The 24,842-nt window shown below is 39.5% G+C and overlaps 1 protein-coding gene across 1 annotated transcript; it reads left to right on the top strand.

Annotated features, from left to right (window-relative positions):
• Positions 1-238: 238 nt before the first annotated feature.
• Positions 239-22,576, top strand: wbp2nl (WBP2 N-terminal like). Its single transcript, XM_061884231.1, has 8 exons — positions 239-405; positions 9,620-9,728; positions 9,813-9,951; positions 10,017-10,109; positions 10,195-10,401; positions 14,434-14,541; positions 21,732-21,814; positions 21,889-22,576. Exons 1-8 carry the CDS (start codon positions 347-349, stop codon positions 21,943-21,945), a joined length of 855 nt encoding a protein of 284 aa, XP_061740215.1. The 5' UTR covers positions 239-346; the 3' UTR covers positions 21,946-22,576.
• Positions 22,577-24,842: the final 2,266 nt, after the last annotated feature.

Raw genomic sequence — 24,842 nt, forward strand, 5'->3', positions numbered from 1 at the left:
AGAATCATGTAGTGACGTCATTGTGCGCACGCCCTTTGAAAACAACCAAATAGCTGGCTTGCCATCACGTGCTACGTTACATAAACATACGTTTTCAGCCTTTAGGCAAATAACAGAACAAAAAAAGTAAAACATATTTTTTACCCATCTGAATGATATAAATGTCAGTCAAGGGCACGTTTCGGAAACATTTATATAAGCTGTTTACAGCCTTTTTGAGTGTGTGTGTACGGAAAGTTCCGAAGTGACCAGCTGGTGCTGTGACGTAACACTCGTGACGTCACTGCGTGCCTGTCAGCTGCGCACAAAACAGAACTGAGCATTATTAGGAGGGCTTGTCGTCGCCATGGCGTTTAACAGAAACCACTCTCAGAACGGCGGGGTTTTAATCACCAACGGGGAAAGGTGAGTGGCCAAAGTGATACTTTACAACAAATTCGGTCGAGTCTCCGCTTGGCTTGTTTACTTCCCGGCGCCATGGAACTGCTAGCTTAGTGGCCTACTTTAGCTAGCTTAGCTAGCAAACACCAGCGTGGTCACGTGATGCCTTTTTTTAAACGCTTGTATTTTAACTCATTACCTAACTAAGATGAATATAATAATGTTGCCGACCTTATTTGTGTGGCTATTAAGTTCACTTTCAAAACAGGAAGTGTCTTGCCTGGATGTTGACATCGTCTGAGATGTCAACATACCATCGCTTAGGCTTGTGCCGATACCGATATTACGCTACCGGTACCAAAATGTATTTCGATACTTTTCGATACTTAACAAAAATAGAGGGGAACACAAAAATGTCACGTATGGTTTCGTTTTAACAGGAAATCATTTGATACATTAAAGCTACGTACTAGCAATCAAAGAACAATTGTGAATAGTTAAAGGCCTACTGAAATGAGAATTTCTTATTTAAACGGGGATAGCAGGTCCATTCTATGTGTCATACTTGATCATTTCGCGATATTACCATTTTTTTGCTGAAAGGATTTAGTAGAGAAAATCGACGATAAAGTTCGCAACTTTTGATCGCTCTTAAAAAAGCCCTGGCTTTCCCGGAAGTAGTGCGTGTAACGTCACAGATTGTCAAACTTCTCACATCCACCCATTGATTATAATCATGGACGCCAGCAGCGCGAGCGATTCTGAACGAGAAAGCGACAATTTCCCCATTAATTGGAGCGAGGATGAAAGATTCGTGTTTGACGATATTGATAGCGACGGACTAGAAAAAAAAAAAAAAGCGACAGCTCCGGGCAACGCCAGTGTGAGCGTTTCAGATGTAATTGGACACGTACTAGGAAATTCTGGAAGATCCCTTATCTGCTTATTGTTTTAATAGTGTTTTAGTGAGATTTTAAAGATTGTAAAGTAAAGATTGTAAAGACATACCTCGAGTTCGGATGGCTGGGTTGAACACACTGTGTCTCAGAGAGAAGCCGAGGAGCCAAGCTCACAGCTGCTGCAGAACGACGAATAATCCACGGATGTCTTCGGTAAGATATATATCACAATTTCCCCATCCAAAAACATGCTGGTTGACGGAGAGAAAACATGTTCGCTTGACCGCTCTGCTTTCACAACAAACAAAGAAACGCCGGCTGGATTTCGGTGCTAAAGACAGCTGGAATCCACCGCTTTCCACCAACAGCATTGTTCTTTATAGTCTCCATTAATAAATGAACACATTGCAAAAGATTCAGCAACACAGATGTCCAAAATACTGTATAATTATGCGGTTAAAGCAGACGACTTTTAGCTGTGTGTGTGGGCAGCGCTAATGTTTCCTCACAGTCCGTGACATTTTCAACAAGAAACTCCCAGGAAATTTAAAATTGCAATTTAGTAAACTAAAAAGGCCGTATTGGCATGTGTTGCAATGTTAATATTTCATCGATGATATAATCAGACTGCATGGTCGGTCGTAGTGGGTTTCAGTAGGCCTTTAACATAACGGACAAAAATGTGGTTACTGACGTACCCAGTAACATATTGTGTCATTTCTGTATCATTTTGTCTAAATTAGAAGGGACAAGCGGGAGGAATGGATTTAGGGCTGGGCGATATGGCCTTTTTTAAATATCTCGATATTTTTAGGCCATATCATGATACATGATACATATCTTGATATTTTGCCTTAACCTTGAATGAACACTTGATGCATATAATCACAGCAGTATGATGATTCTATATGTCTACATGAAAACATTCTTGTTCATACTGCATTAATATATGCCCATTTTACAGGCCTGCTGAAACCCACTACTACCGACCACGCAGTCTGATAGTTTATATATCAATGATGAAATCTTAAACAATAAGGCCGGTTCAGTTTACTAAATTGCAATTTTAAATTTCCTCCGAGGTATCCTGTTGAAAACGTCGCGGAATGATGACGCTTATGTTGACGCGTGCTTGTGACGTTATTGGTTAGAGCGGACATTTCAGCCCAGCACCACTCACGGCTAAAAGTCGTCTCTTTTCATCGCTTAATTACACAGTATTTTGGACATCTGTGTCGCTGAATCTTTTTCAATTTGTTCAATTAATAATGGAGACGTCAAATAAGAATGCTGTTGGTGGAAAGCGGTGGATTAGAGCTGTCTTTCGCACCGAAACACAGCCGGTGTTTCTTTGTTTGTTGTGAAGCTTTAACATTAGATTAGATAGTACTTTATTTATTCCGTCCGGAGAGTTCCTTCAGGAAAATTTACATTTTCAGCACAATCCCATTCAAGTTTAGACAAACATTACAGAGAGACAGAACAGGATCGCTGACGGGTCTGCCGGCTTCCAGCGCCCCTTACAAAAAAGATGAGATACAGGTAAACAAGGGGGGGGGGGGGGGGGGGGGGGGGGTAAATGGGAGAAAAAAATAGAAGATTAAAATAAAATAAAAAAAATCGGTCTTAGCCTGGGCCCTGGAGAGGAGGTGCAGACAGAGGCCAAGGGAAAAAAACAACAACTCATAGCCATGGTACACAGCCCTCTTCCGTGTGTAAGAGGGAAACATCAAACATTAAAGAACACAGAGGACATTAAAGACATTAAAGCAGCAGATACAACCAGACACTTCTACATACAGCAATGAATAAAAACTAAAAGAAACATATCCACTGTGGTGGATATGTTTCTAACACAGAGCGGTCAAGCGGACATGTTTCTCTACGTCAACCAACACATTTTTGGATGGTAAAATTGTGATATTAAGTCGGCTCTTACCGGAGACTTGAGTGGATTATGCGACCTCACCCGGCTCCTCGGCTTCTCTCAGAGACACTGGCGTTCACCGCAGCCATCCGACTTTCAGGTATGACACTAAAATACTATTAACACAATAAGCAGATAAGGGATTTTCCAGAATTATCCTAGTAAATGTGTCTAATTACATCTGAAACTCTCCCACTGGAGCCGTCGCCTTTTCTTTTATTATTTTTTTTTTTTATTAGTGCTTCACTCTAACTTTCCTCATCCAAAAATCTTTCATCCTCGCTCAAATTAATGGGGAAATTGTCGCTTTCTCGGTCCGAAGTGCTCTTACTGCTGGTGGCTCACATTATAAACAATGTGAGGATGTGAGGAGCCCTCACACCGGTGACATCACGCGCACATCATCTGCTACTTCCGGTACAGGCAAAGCTTTTTTACTAGCGACCAAAAGTTGCGAACTTTATCGTCCATGTTCTCTAATAAATCCTTTCAGCAAAAATATGGCAATATCGCGAAATGATCAAGTATGACACATAGAATGGACCTGCTATCCCCGTTTAAATAAGAAAATCTCATTTCAGTAGGCCTTTAACTTTGAATGAACACTTGATGCATATAATCACAGCAGTATGATGATTCTATGTGTCTACATGGAAACATTCTCGTTCATACTGCATTAATATATGCTCATTTTAAACTTTCATGCAGAGGAGGAAATCACAACTAAGTCAATTGACCAAAACTGTATTTATTAAAAATTATTAAACAGTGGCACAAACATTCGTCATTTCCAAAACAGAAAGTGAACGATTGTCAGAGACATTTTAAAATAAGCTATTAGTGCACTTTTGTGCATGATGTCACTAAGATGCCATATCATAACCACACAAAATTAAAGTGCACTTTTTGTACAGAACGCCACTACAATAGTTTAAAACAAATAAAGTGCACATTTCTGCATGATGTCACACAAGATATTTTAATAAGTGTCAAACAAAAATGAGCTGCATAACAGGAAATCATGGTGTTTGTCCTTCGCTATGTGGTAGGTTACTGCGGACATTATCTCCTTTTTTTCATGTGGAAATGGTTGCCTCTGCATTTTGTTGGTGTGGAGATGTTGACATGGGGAGTAAGCACATTTCATTCTCTAGCAGGTGACTTTTCAAATGATGCTACATATTATCAGTAATGCTACTTTTTGGAGCAGCGCTTTTTCCCCACACTTGACAAATTATGGTTGTCTGTTCGACATATTCCCACTGGAAGCCAAACCACCGCCAGACGATGGACCCACTGCTGTTTATCTTGGGAATTAATTCTTCCTTCATTTGTTACCAGATCCGCACATCCTTTTTTCTCGTATTACCACTCGCACGGCTCCGCTAGCATTACAGCTAACGTTACCCCATGCTGCTACCTCTCTGCTCTGCGAGGGTGTATACGTATGTGACGTATGTAAGAAGTTGCGCTTGCTGTCTGTGAGAAGGAGAGACAAGAAAGAGTGAAGAAGAGCCTGTAGTGTAATGTCAGCAGCTAAAACGTATACTCGAATATCGCAATATAGTCATTTTCTATATCGCACAGAGACAAACCCGGGATATATCGAGTATATCGATATATCGCCCAGCCCTAAATGGATTGTTAATTTACTTGTTCATTTACTGTTAATATCTCTTTAGTTTCTGTCATAACATGTTTTATCAACAATTAAATGCAATACACACTTATTCTTCTGTTGTTTGAATACTTTACATATGTTTTGGGTGATTTTACAAATGTCTATATCAATCCAATACCAAGTAGTTACAGGATCATACAAAACCCAAAACCAGTGACGTTAGCACACTGTGTAAATAATAAACAAAAACAGAATACACTGATGTGCAAATAATTTTATGCCTATATTCAATTGAATAGACTGCAAAGACAAGATACTTAATGTTTGAATTGGTAAACTTTGTTATTTTTTGCACATATCAGCTCATTGGGAAATTAATGCTTGCCACTTGTTTCAAAGAAGCTGGCACACGTGGCAAAAAAGACTGAGAAAGTTGAGGAATGCTCATCAAACAGTTATTTGGAGCATCCCACAGGTGAACAGGCTATTATTGGGTATAAAAGCAGCTTTCATGAAATGTTCAGTCAGTCACAAACAAGGATGGATCGAGGGTCACCACTTTGTGAACAAATGCGAGAGCAAATTGTCCCAACAGTTTAAGAACAACATTTCTCAACGAGCTATTACAAGGAATTTAGGGATTGCATCATCTACAGTCCGTAATATCATCAAAAGATTCATAAAATCTGGAGAAATCACTGCACGTAAGCGGCAATGCTCGTGACCTTCGATCCCTCAGGCGGTACTGCATCAAAAGGCGACATCAGTGTGTAAAGGATATCACCACATGGGCTCAGGAATACTTCAGAAAACCACTGTCAGTACCTACAGTTTGTCGCTACATCCGTAAGTGCAAGTTAAAACTGTACTATGTAAAGCGAAAGCCATTTATCAACAACACCCAGAAACACCGCCAGCTTCCCTGGGCCCAAGTTCATCGAAGATGGACTGATGCAAAGTGGAAAAGTGTTCTGTGGTCTGACGAGTCCACATTTCAAATTGTTTTTGGAAACTGTGGACATCGTGTCCTCCGGAACAAAGAGAAAAAGAAAAATCCGGATTTTTATAGGCGCAAAGTTCAAAAGCCAGCATCTGTCAAATGAGGATGTAAATCATTGTATCATTGACTATATACGGCTGTTGTACCTGGTATCGTTACAGTAGATATTTATATAGATCCACCCATTTGTCTCCATTAAGGAGCACTAGCCTGCTGTTTTCTATTGTATCCTCCTTGTAAGAAACATACTTTATTTATTTTTCGTCATGGAGATGAGGATTAGTGATTTAGAAGTAGCTAAAACATTAAAAATGCAAAACACTGTGGGCTGACGTTAGTGGCCGGCTTGCGGCCAGCTAGATATCTTTTAAAGTGCCGCTTGTAGAGCGTTAGTGTTCGTAAAGAACTATCTTGAAACATATAGATGAAAAAATTAATTTGGGTGGGGCGTGAAAATAATGTGTCCCTTTTGGGGGTTGTGAGAGAAAATAATTGAGAACCACTGGCGTATGTTTAGACACATACAGATAGAAACATTCATTTTGGTGGGCGTGAAAAAAATTCTGTGTCTTAGTCAAATTTAACTGTGAATTAGTTCCAAACAGCTTTTTAAGTAGTTTGGGCGTACCCCCGGGGTGGTGCCATGAGGTCTTGAGAGAAAGTGGGCGTGAAAGGTAATGGCAAAATAGAATTTTTATTTTTGTAAATAACTATCTTGACACATAAAGATATGAAAAAACATTAACTTCAGAGGGCGTGAGAAAACATTTATGTCCCTTAAAGGCCTACTGAAACCCACTACTACCCACCACTCAGTCTGATAGTTTATATATCAAATATGAAATATTAACATTGCAACACATGCCAATACAGCCTTTTTAGTTTACTAAATTACAATGTTAAATTTCCCGGTAGTTTCGTCTTGAAAACGTTGTGTAATGGTGACGTGTACGCAAGACGTCACACATTTTAGCTAAATGTCGTTTGCTTTAACGGCATAATTACACAGTATTTTGGACATCTGTGTTGCTGAATCTTTTGCAATTTGTTAAATTAATATTGGAAAAGTCACAGTAGAAAGATGGAGTTGGGAAGCTTTAGCCTTTAGCCACACAAACACACGGTGATTCCTTGTTTAAAATTCCCAGAGGTGAAAATTTACAATGGATCAGAGCGCGGTCAAGCCAACATGAATCCCTACCGAATGTCAACCAGCAGTTTTCGGTGAGAAAATTGTGGTTAAGAACTCGTTTCTTACCGGAGAAAAGCTGAGCTTGGGCCGTCAATGAAGCTGCCGTCGACTTCCCTGAGACAGTGGCGCCAACACACCCGTGGACGTATACCTCCGACTAATAGGTAATATTAAACTTACTGAAACACTAGCAACACAATAGAAAAAAAAGGGATTTCCCAGAATTATCCTATTAAATGTGTTTAAAAACATCGGAATCCGTCCCATTTTTTTCTTTAACTCTTTTTTTATTTTTTATTTATTTTTATTTTTTTGTCCGTCGCTATCAATATCTTTAAACACGAAGCTTTCATCCTCGCTCAAATTAATGGGGAAATTGTCGTTTTCTCGGTCCGAATAGCACTTTTTGTTGGAGGCTCCTATTAAAAGCAATGTGAATATGTGAGGAGCCCCCACACTTGCGACGTCATCGTCTGCGACTTCCGGTAGAGGCAGGGCCTTTCTCTTTACACCGACAGTTGCGGACTTTATCGTGGATGTTCTCTACTAAATCCTTTCAACAAAAATATGGCAATATCGCAAAATGATCAACTGTGACACATAGAATGGACCTGCTATCCCCGTTTAAATAAGAAAATCTCATTTCAGTAGGCCTTTAGAGAGGAGCGTGAGAGAAAATAATTGAGAACCACTGGCATTTATCTTGATACATACAGATAAACAAACATTTATTCGGTCTCCTGGTAAAATTTAACTATGAGTAAGTTCCAAACAGCCTTTTTATTGCAGTGCATTTAAATAGTTTGGAAGGTCCTCCTAGGTGGGAGGTGTGAGAGGCAAAGACGCAATAGTATCTTTAGTATTCGTAAAGAACAATCGTGAAATGTACAGATAAAAAAATACTTCAAGTAGGGGGGCATGAAAAAAAATGTCCCTTGGGAGCGGGGGGATGTGAGAGAATATAATGAAAAACCACTGGCGTTTAGCCAAACCAGAGGTCAGCAACCCGCGGCTCTAAAACCACATGCGGCTCTTTAGCGGCGTCCTGGTGGCTCCGTGGAAATTTTTCAAAAACGTATGGAAATGGAAAAAAAATTGTGTGAAAAATAATTTTTTTGTTGTAATATGGTTTTTGTAGGAGGACAAACACGACACAAACTTTACTCATTGTTAGAAAGCCAACTGTTGAGTAAGTTTAAGTATATGCTTCACTGATGGGAGTATTTGGCAACGCCGTTTTGTCCTACTAATTTCAGCGGGCCTTGAACTCACCGTTGTGTGGACTTGGACTTGACAGTTTGTTTATATCCATAACTTTCTCCGACGCTGTGTTTTATGCCAGTCTCATTTTGTCCACCCAATGTTTTATACTGTGAATGAATGCACAAAGGTGAGTTTTGTTGACGTCATTGCATGACTCCAAGCTAATTGATGCTAACATGCTGTTTAGGCTAGCTGTATGTACATATTGCATCATCATGCCTCGTTTGTAGGTATATCTGCGTTCATTTAATTGTTTAGTTGTATCTTCCATCTTTTATCACACAATATCTGTATGTAATATTGGCTGCATTTCTGATAGTTGTTTGTGTGCCATGTTGTTCCAGACCACAGCAAACACTACTTAGCTTGCAAAGATTGTAATTGATCCATTAGAAGAAGACAGCCTGCCGTTTCTTTTAACTTGGACACACATCTATACCTTTGACCATTCTAAGACGGTTATTTCCAGGAGTTATCTCACCTTCTGAGAAGTTGTACTAATGTTTTCCAATGTTACAAAAATGTTTAGAATAAATATTATATTTCAACATTTCTGTAGCGTCAGCCTGCGACACAGTTATTTTGATAGTCGGATAATATAGCTAATATAGACACTTACGTCATAACAGTTACTTATGGTTTTTAATTTCTTGCGGCTCCAAACCGATTACTTTTTTGTATTTGTGGTCCAATATGGCTCTTTCAACATTTTGGGTTGCCGACCCCTAATCTAAACACATACAGACAAACATTTATTTTGGTGGGCATGACAAAAATCTGTTTCTCAGTAAAATTATACTGTGAGTAAGTTCCAGTTGCAGTGCTTTTTAAATAGTTGGGAGGTTCCCAATGGAGAGGCATGAGGGGTTGGCGGGTAGCGGGGGCATGAGAGCCAATGGCGTAATAGTATATTTGGTATTAATAAATAACTATCTTATAACATACAGATAAAAAATAACTTCAGGTGGGGGGAGGGTGGATGTCCCTTTTTATAGGGGGGCGTGACAGATTTAGAACCACTGACGTTTATCTTGACACATACAGATAGATAAACTTTTGTTTTTGTTGGCGTGAAAAAAATCTTGTGAAGAAACTGTGAGTAAGTTCCAAACAGCTTGTTAATGCAGTGCTTTTTAAATAGTTTGGAGGGTCCCCCCTCGGGGGGCCGTGAGTTGTCGGGGGATAGCAGGAGGATGAGAGGCAAAGGCGTAATAGTATTCTAAGTAAAGAACTATCCTAACACATACAAAAAACATTAACTTCAGAAGAGAAGGGGGTGTGACAGAAAATAATTGAGAATCACGCAGTCATGTATATTTCACTTTGTCCTTCTCAGTGTTCTAAGGGAATGTAAGAACGTGGAGCTGTCCTTCAGTGATGTCACCTGTAAGACGGACCTGCTGAAGGGCACCAAGAAGGGGAGCGTGTACCTGACAGCATACAGGGTACTGCTGCCCACGCCACACCACACCACTCCGCCCTCGCTGCCTCTGGCACTCATAACACTCTTTTATCTGCTGCTGGCTCAGATGGTGTTTGTGTCCAGCAACACAAAGGACTGCCTGGGCTCGGCCATGTTCCCCTACTATCTGATGAAGGACTGCAGCATCGAGCAACCCGTCTTTGCTGCCAACTACATTAAAGGGACAGTGTCCGCCGAGCCCAACGGTCGGTGGCCCGATATAGACTGTGTCAATCCAATTGTCCACTCACGCGTTGCCGTCTCTTCCCAGGTGGCTGGGAGGGCCAGGCAAATTTCAAGATGTCCTTCCCAAGCGGCGGCGCCATCGACGTGGGCCAACATCTCTTCAAACTGGCCACAAACGGTTTGTTCATTTGCGTCCGTTGTTGCAGAGTTTCCGCAGATGGCGTAAATCCTTGCAAAATGCGTGTCATCACTTTGTGTTGCAGCTTCTCGTGGGACTCCCGCCCACAACGGTGCACCTTCGTATCATGGCTACCCCTCACCTGGAATGACCAACGGCTACGCACCGCCTCCACCTGCTCCGCCAGGTTATCCGTATGCTCCGCCTCCCCAGCAAAATGGCTACTACCCAGCGCCTGCCGCTCCTCCTGCTGCTGGCAACATGGGCTACGCTTACCCAACAGCAGCCACAGGTGCAGAATACACTACCGTACTTTACGGACCATAGAGCGCACCGGACCCACTAAATTTCAGAAGAAACAAATAATTTCCCATATATTAGTCCCAGATATATATGTTGTGAAAAGAGTCATCTACACAAAAATGTTTTTTTACATACCGTAACTGTTTTTAAACTGCAGTAAAACAGCTGGTCAAACAAAACAGAAGCAGTCATCATGGACCCACTAGCTGCGCAAGCTAGCCCTCCAATCAGCTAAACAGACTCAATAACTCCACTGTGACGTTTTGGTGAATTTCCCGAGGAATTTGTGAAACTGAAACAATACGAAAAGAACGCCATTGTAAGTTAATAATACTAACACAGACACTTCTAAATGTGTTAGCATATAAGCTAATGCTAACAACGCCAGTTTGATTATATTACGATAGCACATACAAATATGCATGAAAACTCTCCTACAGACTTCACACATGGGATACTTGAGTAAGTGAGAATTGTTTTAGTTATCTTGTAACTTACAAACATTGCTTGGGGTGTTGTAAGTTAATAATACAAACACAGACACTGGTAAACATTAGCTAATGCTAATGACGTGTACAAATAGGCATGAAAACACTGCTACATCCTAGTAAGTAACAATTATTTTAGTTATATAGTAAAACTTACAAACGTTGCTTGGAGTAATGAATGCATTCATGTCTAATTTCTAAGTCTCATTTGCATTAATACAAGCACTACCATGCAGGTAGAAATGAAATGGACGCTTTTAAAACAGGAAGCACATTTTTAAACCTTGCAGTGAGCAAAATTGTCCTAAAGATGGCGGGGTAGTGCGAACAAAACCACACAATTTCAGTCCCCTGCTTGGGTTTCATGAAAACTATCGAACATAAAGCATTATTGCCATTAGCGGGGAAATAAATTATCCATAAATTAGTCGCACCGTATTATAAGTCACAGGGTTCAAAGCGGGGAAAAAAAGCAGCAGCTTATAGTCCAGCGTGTACAGTAATCATTCACTTTACCAAAAACATATGATGTATAATGCGAATGCACTCCGACCCACATTCAGACATGACGTCACACATGCTGCAGTGTTAAAGGAATTAACAATGGCTTTAATTCTAGCACCAAATTTTTCAGACCAGGGAGCACAACTTAATTTTAGAAGAAAAATAACACGGCAGTAAAACGACTGATCAGACAAGACAGCAGTCATCGTCATGGATCCACTAGCTGCGCAAGTTATCTCTCCAATCAGCGAAACACTCAATAACCCCACAGTGACGTTTCGGTGAATTTCCAGAAGAAGTAAGTTAATAATACTAACACAGACACTCGTAAACGTGTTGGCATATTAGCTCATGCTAACGACGCTAGCTTGATAACATTACAAACATGCATGAAAACACTCCTACAGACATCACACATGAGACGGTTTTTAGTACAGGGGTCCCCAGCCTGATTTTTTACCAGGGACTGGTTTAATGTAGGTATTATTTTTACGGACCGACCTTTAATGTGTGGCAGACAAATACAGCAAAATTACAAGCATGAAAAGTACAACACACACTAAATTCAGAATTAGTGGGGGCCTGGGCTTGTTTTTTTTCTGATAAGATGGTCCCTGAAAGGTTGAGGGTATATACTTATATCAGTGGTTCTTAACCTTGTTGGAGGTACCGAACCCCGTTAGTTTTATATGCACATTCACCGAACCCTTCTTAGTGAAAAAAAAGAAAAAGAAAAAAAAGAAAATTAATTCAAGACAAAGTTATGTTTTTTTGGTAACACTTTAGTATGGAGAACATATTTTAAGTAACAAAGACTTAATTTAGAGGTTTTTGGACACTAGGGGAATATATTCTAAGTATCAAAGACTTAATTTGGAGTTATTTGGTTAGGGTTAGGGTTAGAGGGTTAGGGTTATAATGAGGCCATGCCGAATAAGGCATTAATAAGTACTTATTAATGACTAGTTAAGAGCCAATATGTTAGTAATTTGCATGTTAAAAAGCAACTAATTAATGGTGAATATGTCCCCCATACTAAAGTGTTCCCATGTTTTTTTTACTGGTGCACAAAATGAACCGTGTATGAACATCACCTTGTTCAAAGAACACAACCGACACTAAACTCACACAAGACTGCATAAACTCACAACAAATTACACACCTGCAAATGAGTGTGACTTCTGCTGTTGCCGTATCCGTAATACGCCGATAGGGATAAGTTTTTATTGAGACGATGAGTCGGGTGTGTTTTGACCTCTGCCGAACCCCTGAGGCCGACTCACCGAACCCCTAGGGTTCTATCGAACCCAGGTTAAGAACCACTGACTTATATCATCAAATGTGTTATATACTTGAGTATATACCATCAACCTTGGGCTAAAATATGACACATTTACATTTTATATGTTCATTAATGAGCGTTTTGTTGCATGTAAAAAATATATACAAATATAATTACAAATGGGCCACTTCCTATGAGAAGTTTTATCAAACATCTATAAACAAGCTTTTTGGTGTGTTTAGCGGGACAGGCAAAATTTAAGTCCGAGAAAATGAGGTAATTTATAAGTTATTTAATTCTCTTGAGGCCCGGGAGAAAATGTGTCACGGATCGGTGGTTGGGGACCATTGTTTTTTAGTAAGCATGAATTGTTTTAGTTATATTGTAAAACCTACAAACCTTGCTTGGAGTGAAACGCCATGGACAGCTAGATGACAGAACTGCAATTGTACTTGGGGTTAAAAGCTCTAAACAGAAGGGCAATGCAGCACCTGCAATAAGATGGCACAAAAGCACAGAAAATAACACAACCTTTCAGTGGCTTTGCTTGTTTTAAAACAAAACTATTTGCAATATGGCTGTCAGCGAAGGAAAGTCCATAAATTAGTTGCACTGTTTTTATTTATAATGAGTAGGGTTCAAAGTAGCAGCTTATAGTCCGGAATTTACAGTAGTGAGTGGACTCTTCTGGTCGCGAGACACCTGAAATGATTGAGCAGAAGTGTCATTTTAAAAAAAGGTATTTCTGGGCACTAACAAAAGAATGAAAAGATAGTACACCGAGACAAGGCTCGTACACCAAAGCATATTTTTATTTGGCCTCCGGTTTGTACAATGAGGGGTTAGTAAATCCAGGTTCCACTGTAGAGTATGTCTCTTGTGCTTGATCAGTACGTGGTCGTCATAGCAACAATAGTAAAAGAATGATATGTAAGGGTACGTACATATTTCAACCGATCGGTATCAATTTCTGGTACCTGTGAAACCAATTGTGTGGTGATCAATATTAATTGTTTCTAATAACAAAAATCTGTTTTTTCTTTTAACATTTAAAAAAATGTCTGGTTATGGTAACCGCTGCCCAGATTTTATATCTTGTTTTATTGTCTAATTTCTAAGTCTCATTTGCAAGTATGACATTAAGTTACAATTACAGTTGCAAGTCCAAGACGTTCGATGGCATTAGTGTATAGGTTATGGTGTATTTTGTTTTTTGTTGCGCCCTAAAAAAAGGTTATACACTAAGTATTATGCACCAGCTGTTTGTGTTTGTAACATGCATCTGTGTTGTCGTTTACATTAACGCATTTGCAGGTGTTGAAATCGCCATGCTATCGCTAATGCTAATCAATAAAACCAAAGTGTAATAGCGTCAAGCTAGCGCCTTCTTGGAAAAGTGGAGCCTTACTTTACTTACGTTGAAGTGTTGTTGTTTTTTTGAGTAAATTTTTTTTAGTTGATATTGAAAATCACAACATTACCTTGAGGTAGTTTGGCTGAGTACGCTCTCAGTGGCGCTGGAGTGACCGTCAATTGCCAGGGTGGACATGACGTCACGCACAAACCAGGTACCCGAAAAATGGCATTGTTGGAATTTACGCGAATCGTAGGATTTGGTCGGTGCCAAAAAAGTACGGTATTGGTTAGCCATGCTTACATGTTTAGTGGCCATCTTTGTGACCTCCGACACAAACTCTGTGTGTCTATGCAATGAAGGAACGCAACAATTACCTCCCTTATTTTCCAGGAATGTACTCACCAGGGTATGACTACATGGCACCCCCTCCTCCGTATCCCGGACCTCCTCAAAACTGGGCACCACCCCCTCAGAACTGGACAGCGCCAGCACCCCCAGGTCTGCCTCTCTCATCTCTCTCTCTCTCCTCTTCCTCGTCTGTCTGCGTCACTGCACCCGTCACATATGATCCGTCTGGCCTAAAGTGAATCACTTTAAATCACGCCACCTCAAAAAAAACAGTCATAAGCTGTCATTTCTCTGGCCATATTAATCCTGTCTTCAATCTCGTGTGGTCTGGCTTCAGTGGACTGTATCCCCATCTCTATTAGAAAAGATAGCTGTCCATCCTCAGGCTCAAACAGACAAACCCCAAAACCAGTGAAGTTGGCACGTTGTGTAAATGGTAAATAAACACTTAATACTATGATTTGCAAATATGATTTTCAACCTATATTCAATTGAATAGACTGCAAAGACAAGATACTTAACATTCAAACTGGTAAACTTTGTTATTTTTAGTAAATATTAGCTAATTTGGCTGCGATGAGGTGGCGACTTGTCCAGGGTGTACACCGCCTTCCGCCCGATTGTAGCTGAGATAGGCGCCAGCGCCCCCCGCCACCCCAAAAGGGAATAAGCGGTAGGAAATGGATGGATGGATGGATAGCTAATTTGGAATTTGTTGCCTGTAACATGTTTCAAAAAAGCTGGCACAAGTGGCAAAAATGAGAATGTTGAGGAATGCTCATTAAACACTTATTTGGAGCATTCCACAAGTGAACAGGCTAATTGCCAGCTTTAATTAAATGCTCAGGCATTCACAAACAAAGATGGCTCGAGGGTCACCACTTTGTGAACAAATGCATGAGCAAATTGTCTAACAGTTTAAGAACAATATTTCTCAACGAGCTATTGCAAGGAAATTAGGGATTTCACCATCTACGGTCCATAAGATCCTCAAAGGATTCAGAGAATCTGAAGAAATCACTGCACGTGTTAGGGGCGGCATGGCGTAGTGGGTAGAGCGGCCGTGCCAGAAACCTGAGGGTTGCAGGTTCGCTTCCCACCTGTTGACATCCAAATCGCCGCCGTTGTGTCCTTGGGCAGGACACTTCACCCTTGCCCCCGGTGCCACTCACACTGGTGAATGGATGATGAATGAATGATACGTGGTGGTTGGAGGGGCCGTAGGCACAAACTGGCAGCCATGCTTCCGTCAGTCTACCCCAGGGCAGCTGTGGCTACAGATGTAGCTTACCACCACCAGGTGTGAATGAATGATGGGTTCCAACTTCTCTGTGAGCGCTTTGAGTATCTAACAATAGAAAAGCGCGATATAAATCTAATCCATTATTATTATTATTATTATTATTATTACGTAAGCAGTAAGGCCGTGACCTTTAATCCCTCCGACTGTATTGCATCAAAAAGTGACATCAGTGTGTAAAGGATATCACCACATGGGCTCAGGAACACTTCAGAAAACCACTGTCAGTAACTACAATTCGTCGCTACATCTGTAAGTGTGAGTTAAATCTCTACCGTCCAAAACGAAAGCCATTTATCAACAACACCCAGAAACGCCGCCGGCTTTGCTGGGATCGTGCTCATCAAGGATAGACTGATGCAAAATGTAAAAGTGTTCTGTGGTCTGACGAGTCCACACTTCAAATTGTTTTTGGAAACCGTGGATGTCGTCTCCTCCGGACCAAAGAGGAAAAGAACCATCTGAACTGTTATAGGCGCAAAGTTCAAAAGCCAGCATCTGTAATGGTACAGGGGTGTATTAGTGCCCAAGACATTGGTAACTTACCCATCTGTGAAAGCACCATTAATGCTGAAAGGTACATACAGGTTTTGGAGCATGGGCGCCCCTGCTTATTTCAGCAAGACAATGCCAAGCCACGTGTTACAACAGCGTGGCTTTATGGTAAAAGAGTGTTGGTACTGGACTGGCCTGCCTGTAGTCCAGACCTGTCTCCCATTGAAAATCTGTGACGCAACATCAAATGTCAAATACGACAACGGAGACCCCGGACTGTTGAACAACTTAAGCTGTACATCAAGCAAGAATGGAAAATAATTCCACTTCAAAAATGTGTCTCCTCAGTTCCCAACCTTTACTGACTGTTGTTGAAAGGAAAGGCCATGTAACACAGTGGTAAAAATTCCCCTGTGACAACTTTTTTGCAATGTGTTGCTGCCATTAAATTCTAAGTTAATGATTATTTGCAAAAAAAAAAAGTTTCTCAGTTCAAACATTAAATATCTTGTCTTTGCAGTCCGATTAATTGAATATAAGTTGAAAAGGATTAGGAAGTCATTGTATTCTGTTGTTATTTACCATTTACACAACATGCCAACTTCACTGGTTATGGGTTTTGCACCATGGCACGCTATTGGCTGACGGCGGAGTGATCACAGGGCACTGTACTCTGTCCAAACAGCTGGTTGGTTAAGCCACATCGAGCCTCGTGTTTGGTTGTGATGTGCGATACTGAGTAGAATGCAGGCTGGTATCGGTGATACCGATCCAATGCAGGTATTTTGTGCAAATATACCTAATGTGTCTTCTACAATATTTACTTTGTGCATTTTTAAATAACATATCTACCTTTAAAAAATGTGAAATGCAAAAAATTGGAATGTAATGAAAAAAGATGAAGTTTTAAATAGTTAATAATAATATACTCACCACTGTATTATCTTTTTGAGTTTGGAAAGTGTTCAGACCTCTTGAAATGTTTCACTCTTTGTTTCTTTGCAGCCATTTGCTAAAATCCAAAAAGTTCATTTTATTTGTCATTCATACTCAGCATCCCATCTTGACAGAAAATAGCAGAAATTTAGACATTTTTGCAAATTTATTAAAAAAGAAAAACTGAAATATCTGTTCTCAGCTATTTAAAAAAAAAAATACAAATATAAAAATAATTGCCCCACGATACTTTCAGTATGTGGCCCTTTGTGGAAAAAGTTTAGAGAGGCCTGATCTAAAATATTAGAAGCTCTCCAAATAAAAATAAAGTATACTTAAAATATAAACAAGGTTTAGTTAGTTAATAAACTAATACTAACTTTTAAATTACTTTGGAAAAATTGCAACAACCATAACAAACACTGTTAAACTGTAATATTTTCCTACAGGCTGAATGTTTGACACACTCGGTTATGTATTTACGCAATTGTATTATTATGGTATAATGTTACGTTAAGCCGACTGCATGTAAAGTAACTATATATATGTATCCAATCATATTAATATTTAATTAAATATAAAGGGACAAGTGGTAGAAAATGGATGGATGGATATATCCATTAGTGTTGTCCCGATACCAATAATTTGGTACCGGTACCAAAATGTATTTTGGTACTTTTCTAAATGAAGGGGACCACAGAACATTTCATTATTGGCTTTATTTAAACAAAAAACTCTTACGGTACATTAAACATTTGTTTAATATTGTAATTTTGTCCTTAAATAAAATAGTGAACAAACAAGACAACTTGTTTTTTAGCAGTAAGTAAACAAACAAAGGCTACTAATTAGTCTGCTGACGTATGCAGGAACATATTGTGTCATTTATCCTTCTAATTTTTTGTCAACATTATTAAAGACAAGTGGTAGAAAATGAATTATTAATCTACTTGTTCATTTACTGTTAATATCTGGTTATTTTCTGTTTCAATGTGTTCTATTTACAATTCTGTTAAAATGTAATAAACACTTATTCTTCTGTTGTTTAATACTTTACATCAGTTTTGGATGATACTACAAATTTGGGTATCAATCCAATACCAAGTAGTTACTGGATCATACATTGGTCATATTCAAAGTCCTCATGTGTCCATTGATGTATTTCCTGAGTTTATAAACATAATATAAAAAGGATAGATGGATAGATAGATAGATAGTACTTTATTGATTCCTTCAGGAGAGTTCCTTCAGGAAAATTAAAATTCCAGCAGCAGTGTACAGAGAACCGTAACAAAATTTTGTGATGCCAAAAAATATCGATGTATAGACTAGATACGCTCCTGTACTTGGTATCATTACAGTGGATGTTAGGTGTAGATCCACCAATGGCGTTTGTTTATATTGTAAAAGAGTTGGTGGTACAGGAAACTCTGGGAATTTGTTCTGTAGTGTTTATGTTGTGTTGTGTCACACCCTTAGTGTGACATGTATGGCTGTTGACTAAGTAAGCCCTTCATTCAACTTGTGTGTGGTGTTTTCAAAGTAAAGATTTCTCGTCTTGATGGTTATTGATCGGACATAGTGTTATCTTGTCTTGACTTAGCCGGTCATTTTTAACACATCCAATTGTATGACATTGGTGTGCTGCGGTATGTAATGAAGCTTTATAGTTATCACTCGTCCAACAGGGATGATGCTTGAAATAACAGTACTGTATATGTCACCATGCAGACAAAGGTTAGTGATTTAGAAGTAGTTACAACACTGCGGATAGACACTAGCCCCTAGCTAGCCAGCTAGCCATGTCTCAAAACACCTCTTACTGAGGGTTTTTCAGTGTTATACAGTTGGGCAAAAAAATATTTAGTCAGCCACCGATTGTGCAAGTTCTCCCACTTAAAATGATGACAGAGGTCTGTAATTTTCATCATAGGTACACTTCAACTGTGAGAGACAGAATGTGAAAAAAAAATTGAGGAATTCACATTGTAAGAATTTTAAAGAATTTATTTGTAAATGATGGTGGAAAATAAGTATTTGGTCACTTCAAACAAGGAAGATCTCTGGCTCTCACAGACCTGTAACTTCGTCTTTATCAATCAATCAATCAATCAATGTTTACTTATATAGCCCTAAATCACTAGTGTCTCAAAGGGCTGCACAAACCACAACACAAACCACTACCACATCCTCGGTAGGCCCACATAAGGGCAAGGAAAACTCACACCCAGTGGGACGTCGGTGACAATGATGACTATGAGAACCTTGGAGAGGACGAAAGCAATGGATGTCGAGCGGGTCTAACATGATACTGTGAAAGTTCAATCCATAATGGATCCAACACAGCCGCGAGAGTCCAGTCCAAAGCAGATCCAACACAGCAGCGTTCACAGCGGAGCCAGCAGGAAACCATACCAAGTGGAGGTGGATCAGCAGCGCAGAGATGTCCCCAGCCGATATACAGGCAAGCAGTACATGGCTACCGGATCGGACGGGACCCCCTCAACAACGGAGAGTGGGACATAGGAGAAAAAGAAAAGAAACGGCAGATCAACTGGTCTAAAAAGGGAGCCTATTTAAAGGCCAGAGTATACAAATGAGTTTTAAGGTGAGACTTAAATGCTTCTACTGAGGTGCCATCTCGAACTTTTACCGGAAGGGCATTCCAGAGTACTGGAGCTGGAACGGAAAACGCTCTATAGCCCGCAGACTTTTTTTGGGCTTTGGGAATCACTAATAAGCCGGAGTCCTTTGAACGCAGATTTCTTGCCGGGACCCATGGTACAATACAATCGGCAAAATAGGATGGAGCAAGACCGTGTAGTATTTTATACGTAAGTAGTAAAACCTTAAAGTCACATCTTAAGTGCACAGGAAGCCAGTGCAGGTGAGCCAGTACAGGCGTAATGTGATCAAACTTTTTTGTTCTTGTCAAAAGTCTAGCAGCCGCATTTTTCCAGGAGGAACTCAAAGTAAAGCCGCTGCTCCTTCACATCGAGAGGAGCCAGATGATGTGGTTCGGGCATCTGGTCAGGATGCCACCCGAACGCCTCCCTGGGGAGGTGTTTAGGGCACGTCCAACCGGTAGGAGGCCACGGGGAAGACCCAGGACACGTTGGGAAGACTGTCTCCCGGCTGGCCTGGGAACGCCTCGGGATCCCCCGGGAAGAGCTGGTCGAAGTGGCTGGGGAGAGGGAAGTCTGGGTTTCCCTGCTTAGGCTGTTGCCCCCGCGACCCGACCTTGGATAAGCGGAAGAAGATGGACGGATGGATATATCTATCTCTTAGGGCTAGGTGATATTGCCTTTTGTTAATACTGCGATATTTTTAGGCCATATCGCGATATACAATATCTGTATTTTGCCTTAGCCTTGACTGAACACTGGATACATATAATCACAGCAGTGTGGTGGTTCTATGTGTCTACATTAAAACATTCTTGTTCATACTGCACTAATATATGCTACTTTTAAACTTTCATGTAGAGAAAGAAATCACAACTAAGTCAATTTACCAAAACTGTATTTATTAAAGTTATTAGCAGGTGACTTTTCAAATGATGCTACATATTAGCAGTAATGTTACTTTTGGCAGCTACGCTTGTGTCCCACGCATGACAAATTAAAGTTGTCTATTCGACATATTCCCTCCTGAAGCCGAACCACCGCCAGACGAAGAACCCCGTGCTGTTTTTCTTGGGAATTAATTTTTCCTTCATTTGTTACGAGATTCGCACCTTCTTTCTCTCGCAACAACCGGCTAGCATCACAGCTAATGTTAGCCACGCCGCTACCTCTCTGCTGGGCGAGGGAGTATACGAATGTGACGTATGACGTGACAGTATGTGACTTATATAAGAATGTGCGCCTGCTTGTCTGTGAGAAGGAGACAGAGGAAAGAGCGAGGAGAGCCTGTAGTATAATGCCCGCAGCTAAAAACAGCTGCGTGAGAACGTCTACTCGAATATTACAATATAGTCATTTTCTATATCGCACAGAGACAAACCCGCGATATATCGAGTATATCGATATATCGCCCAGCCCTAATATATCTAAAAATCATTGGATATTATGAGTATGTGAAAGTTTGTCTCTTTCCTTGTTTACTTCTTTGACAACCTCCTTAAAATTTTTGTAATCAATCAGAAATAAATAGCTAAAATACGCCAAACATAGATAAATGAGGAGAGTTGGGTGTAATTTTTAATCATGTGTTGTGCTTGGACTTTTTTTTCTATAATATGCACAAAGTTCAGTAAGCAGGTTGTGTTGTGTGACCATTTGTGTTGAACTTTTCTGTTATTTATTTGCGTCATGAGTGGTGTTCACTTTAATGTGCAATTCCTAGTCATTAACCAGAGTTACTCGCGTTGTCCACCAGGGACAATAATGCAAATACTTCAAAATCACAAAAAAAATATAGGTTAATTTGTTAAAGGAACAGCAGCAAGTAAGGTGATTAATCAAACAGGTAATGGTGATAAATGAGCTCTAGTCACATAAAGTAGGATACAGTGACCTAACATACATTTATATCAATCCTAAAATGGTGTCCCTGATGGAGTGAAGAGTGCATCATATTAAATTCCATTAATCACATCTGATTCCAGGCCCAGGTAACGCCAAGGCAGCGGAGGCAGCCAGCAGTGCGTACTACAATCCCAGCAACCCACACAACGTCTACATGCCCACGGTAAGACACTGCCTTTGACCCCACTGCACTTGTGGTACTGATAGCACATATATTCTTTTTGTATCCCCTCAAAGGAGCGGCCTCCTCCGTACGCACCGTATCCAAACACTCCCGACAAGAAAAACAACTAACTTCCTTCCTTTACCTTCTGACGGAACCCTGATGGAACTATATAAAATACCATACATGTTTTGCTTCAAAATACGCCTTTCTCTTTCATGCAACCTTTTTTTGACATGCCAAAACCACCCGGACTGTTTTTTAAAAATATATACATCATTTCCTGGCATGTAAAGAGAGCAGGAAGGACGAGGAATGTATTTTTATTACCAAACTGATTGAAGTTATTGTAGGTATTAACCAAAACAATTAGGACCAATATTTTTGCAGTAACATTTCCTACAGTTTTTGAATTAAGTGAGCGTGTTAATGACGTTTGTTACATCTTTCCTCAGTAATCCCAACCCAAAGTATTCATTGAGGTGTACAGGTGTGCAATATTCCTATTCGGCATCAGGCCTGCTATTGTATTCATGTATGCAAAGGCCCAGTGAAACCGGAACACGTCTCCTCCTAACCAAGCCCGTGTGAAGTTACCGTGATCCTAATCCTTTATTTTTACTCCAGCAGATCAATTAACATGTATTTACTGCCCCTTTGCACACTTTTAAGTAGGGACTCATCTTTGCTTTCAATGTACATGTGATAATAACTCTTTGTTTCTTTACTTAAATATAATAAATGTGTGGTTTATTAAGTAGAGTGCATCTCCAGTTCTGCCACTGATTTATGATCTGGATGTTTCACAGCCAACGCACGTCTTTTAGTCACGATTTAAGGTCTGACTCATGTTACGAAAGTAAGACCGTGGTCTTAAGTGTTTTCCAGTCCAAGAACCCAAACTCAGGCATTCACTGAGCCCTTATAGTACTTTGATATTGTGTAATATTTAAATCATAGAATATAGTATTATTAATACTAATACTACTTTGTTATTGCGTAATTTTTAAATAATACATTATATTGCTGTTAATACTAATACTACTTTGTTATTGCGTAATATTTAAATCATACAGTATAGTGCTGTTAATGCTAATATTACTTTGTTATTATGTAATATTTAAAGTTAAAAGTTAAAGTACCAATGATTGTCTCACACACAAACACACACTAGGTGTGGCGAAATTATTCTCTGCATTTGGACCATCACCCTTGATCCACACCCTGGGAGGTGAGGGGAGCAGTGAGCAACAGTGGTGGCCACGCCCGGGAATAATTTTTGGTGTTTTAACCCCCAATTCTAAATACGTTATACTGCTGTTAATACTAATACTAATTTGTTATTGTGTAATATTTAATTCATGAAGTATAGTACTGTTGATACTAATACTACTTTGTTATTGTGTAATATTTAAATAACACAGTATAGTGCTGTTAATACTAATACTACTTTGTTATTGTGTAATAGTAAGATATTTAAATAGTACAGTATAGCGCTGTTAATTTATTAGTACTTTGTTATTATGTAATACAAAGATATTTAAAGGCCTACAAACCCACTACTACCCACCACGCAGTCTGATAGTTTTTATATCAATAATAAAATATCAACATTGCAACACATGCCAATATGGCCTTTTTAGTTTACTAAATTACAATTTTAAATTTCCCGGGAGTTCCGTCTTGAAAACGTTGTGTAATGATGACGTGTACGCAAGACGTCACGGGTTTTAAGGAAATATGAGCGCTACACACACACACACACACACACACACACAGCTAAAAGTTGTCTGCTTTAACGGCATAATTACACAGTATTTTGGAGAACTGTGTTGCTGAATCTTCTGCAATTTGTTCAATTAATATTGGAGAAGTCAAAGTAGAAAGATGGAGTTGGGAAGCTTTAGCCTTTAGCCACACAAACACACGGTGATTCCTTGTTTAAAATTCCTGGAGGTGAAACTTTACTATGGATCAAGCAAACATGAATCACAACGGAATGTCAACCAGCAGGTTTCGGTGAAAAAATGCGGTAAAAAGTCACTTCTTACCGGAGAAAAGCTGAGCTTGTGCCGTCCATAAAGCTGCCGTCGACTTCCCTGAGACATTGGCGTCAAGACACCCGTGGACTTACACCTACACTTACAGGTACTATTTAACTCACTAAAACACTAGCAACACAATAGAAAGATAAGGGATTTCCCAGAATTATCCAAGTAAATGGCTCTTAAAACATCGGAATCCGTCCCAATGCAATCACGTTTTTTTTTTAACTTATTTTTTTTAATCTTTTTTTTTTTTTTCTTGTCCGTCGCTATCAATATCCTCAAACACAAATCTTTCATCCTCGCTCAAATTAATTTAATGGGGAAATTGTTGTTTTCTTGGTCCGAATAGCACTTTTTTTGGAGGCTCTCATTAAAATCAATGTGAATATGTGAGGAGCCCCCACACGCGTGACGTCATCGTCTGCGATTTCCGGTAGAGGCAGGGCATTTCTCTTAGCACCGAAAGTTGCAAACTTTATCGTGGATGTTCTCTACTAAATCCTTTCAGCAAAAATATGGCAATATCGGGAAGTGATCAAGTATGACACATAGAATGGACCTGCTATCCCTGTTAAAATAAGAACATTTGATTTCAGTAGGCCTTTAAATCATGCAGTATATTGCTATTAATACTAATACTACTTTATTGTGTAATACTATGATATTTAAATAATGCAGTATAGTGTTCTTAATACTAAAACTGATTTGTCATTGTGTAATATTTAAATCATACAGTATAGCAGTGTTTATACTAATACTACTTTGTTATTGTGTAATACTAAGATATTTAAATCATACAGTATAGTGCTATTAATACTATTACTACTTTGTTATTGTGTAATACTATATTTAAATAATACAGTATAGTTCTGTTAATACTAATACTACTTTTTATGGTTTAATATTTAAATTATACAGTATAGTACTGTTAATACTAATATTACTTTGTAATTGTGTTATTTTGTTAGCTGACAACTAGC

Source organism: Nerophis ophidion, linkage group LG23 (genome assembly GCF_033978795.1).
Source record: "Nerophis ophidion isolate RoL-2023_Sa linkage group LG23, RoL_Noph_v1.0, whole genome shotgun sequence".
In the NCBI taxonomy this organism is placed as follows: Eukaryota; Metazoa; Chordata; class Actinopteri; order Syngnathiformes; family Syngnathidae; genus Nerophis; species Nerophis ophidion.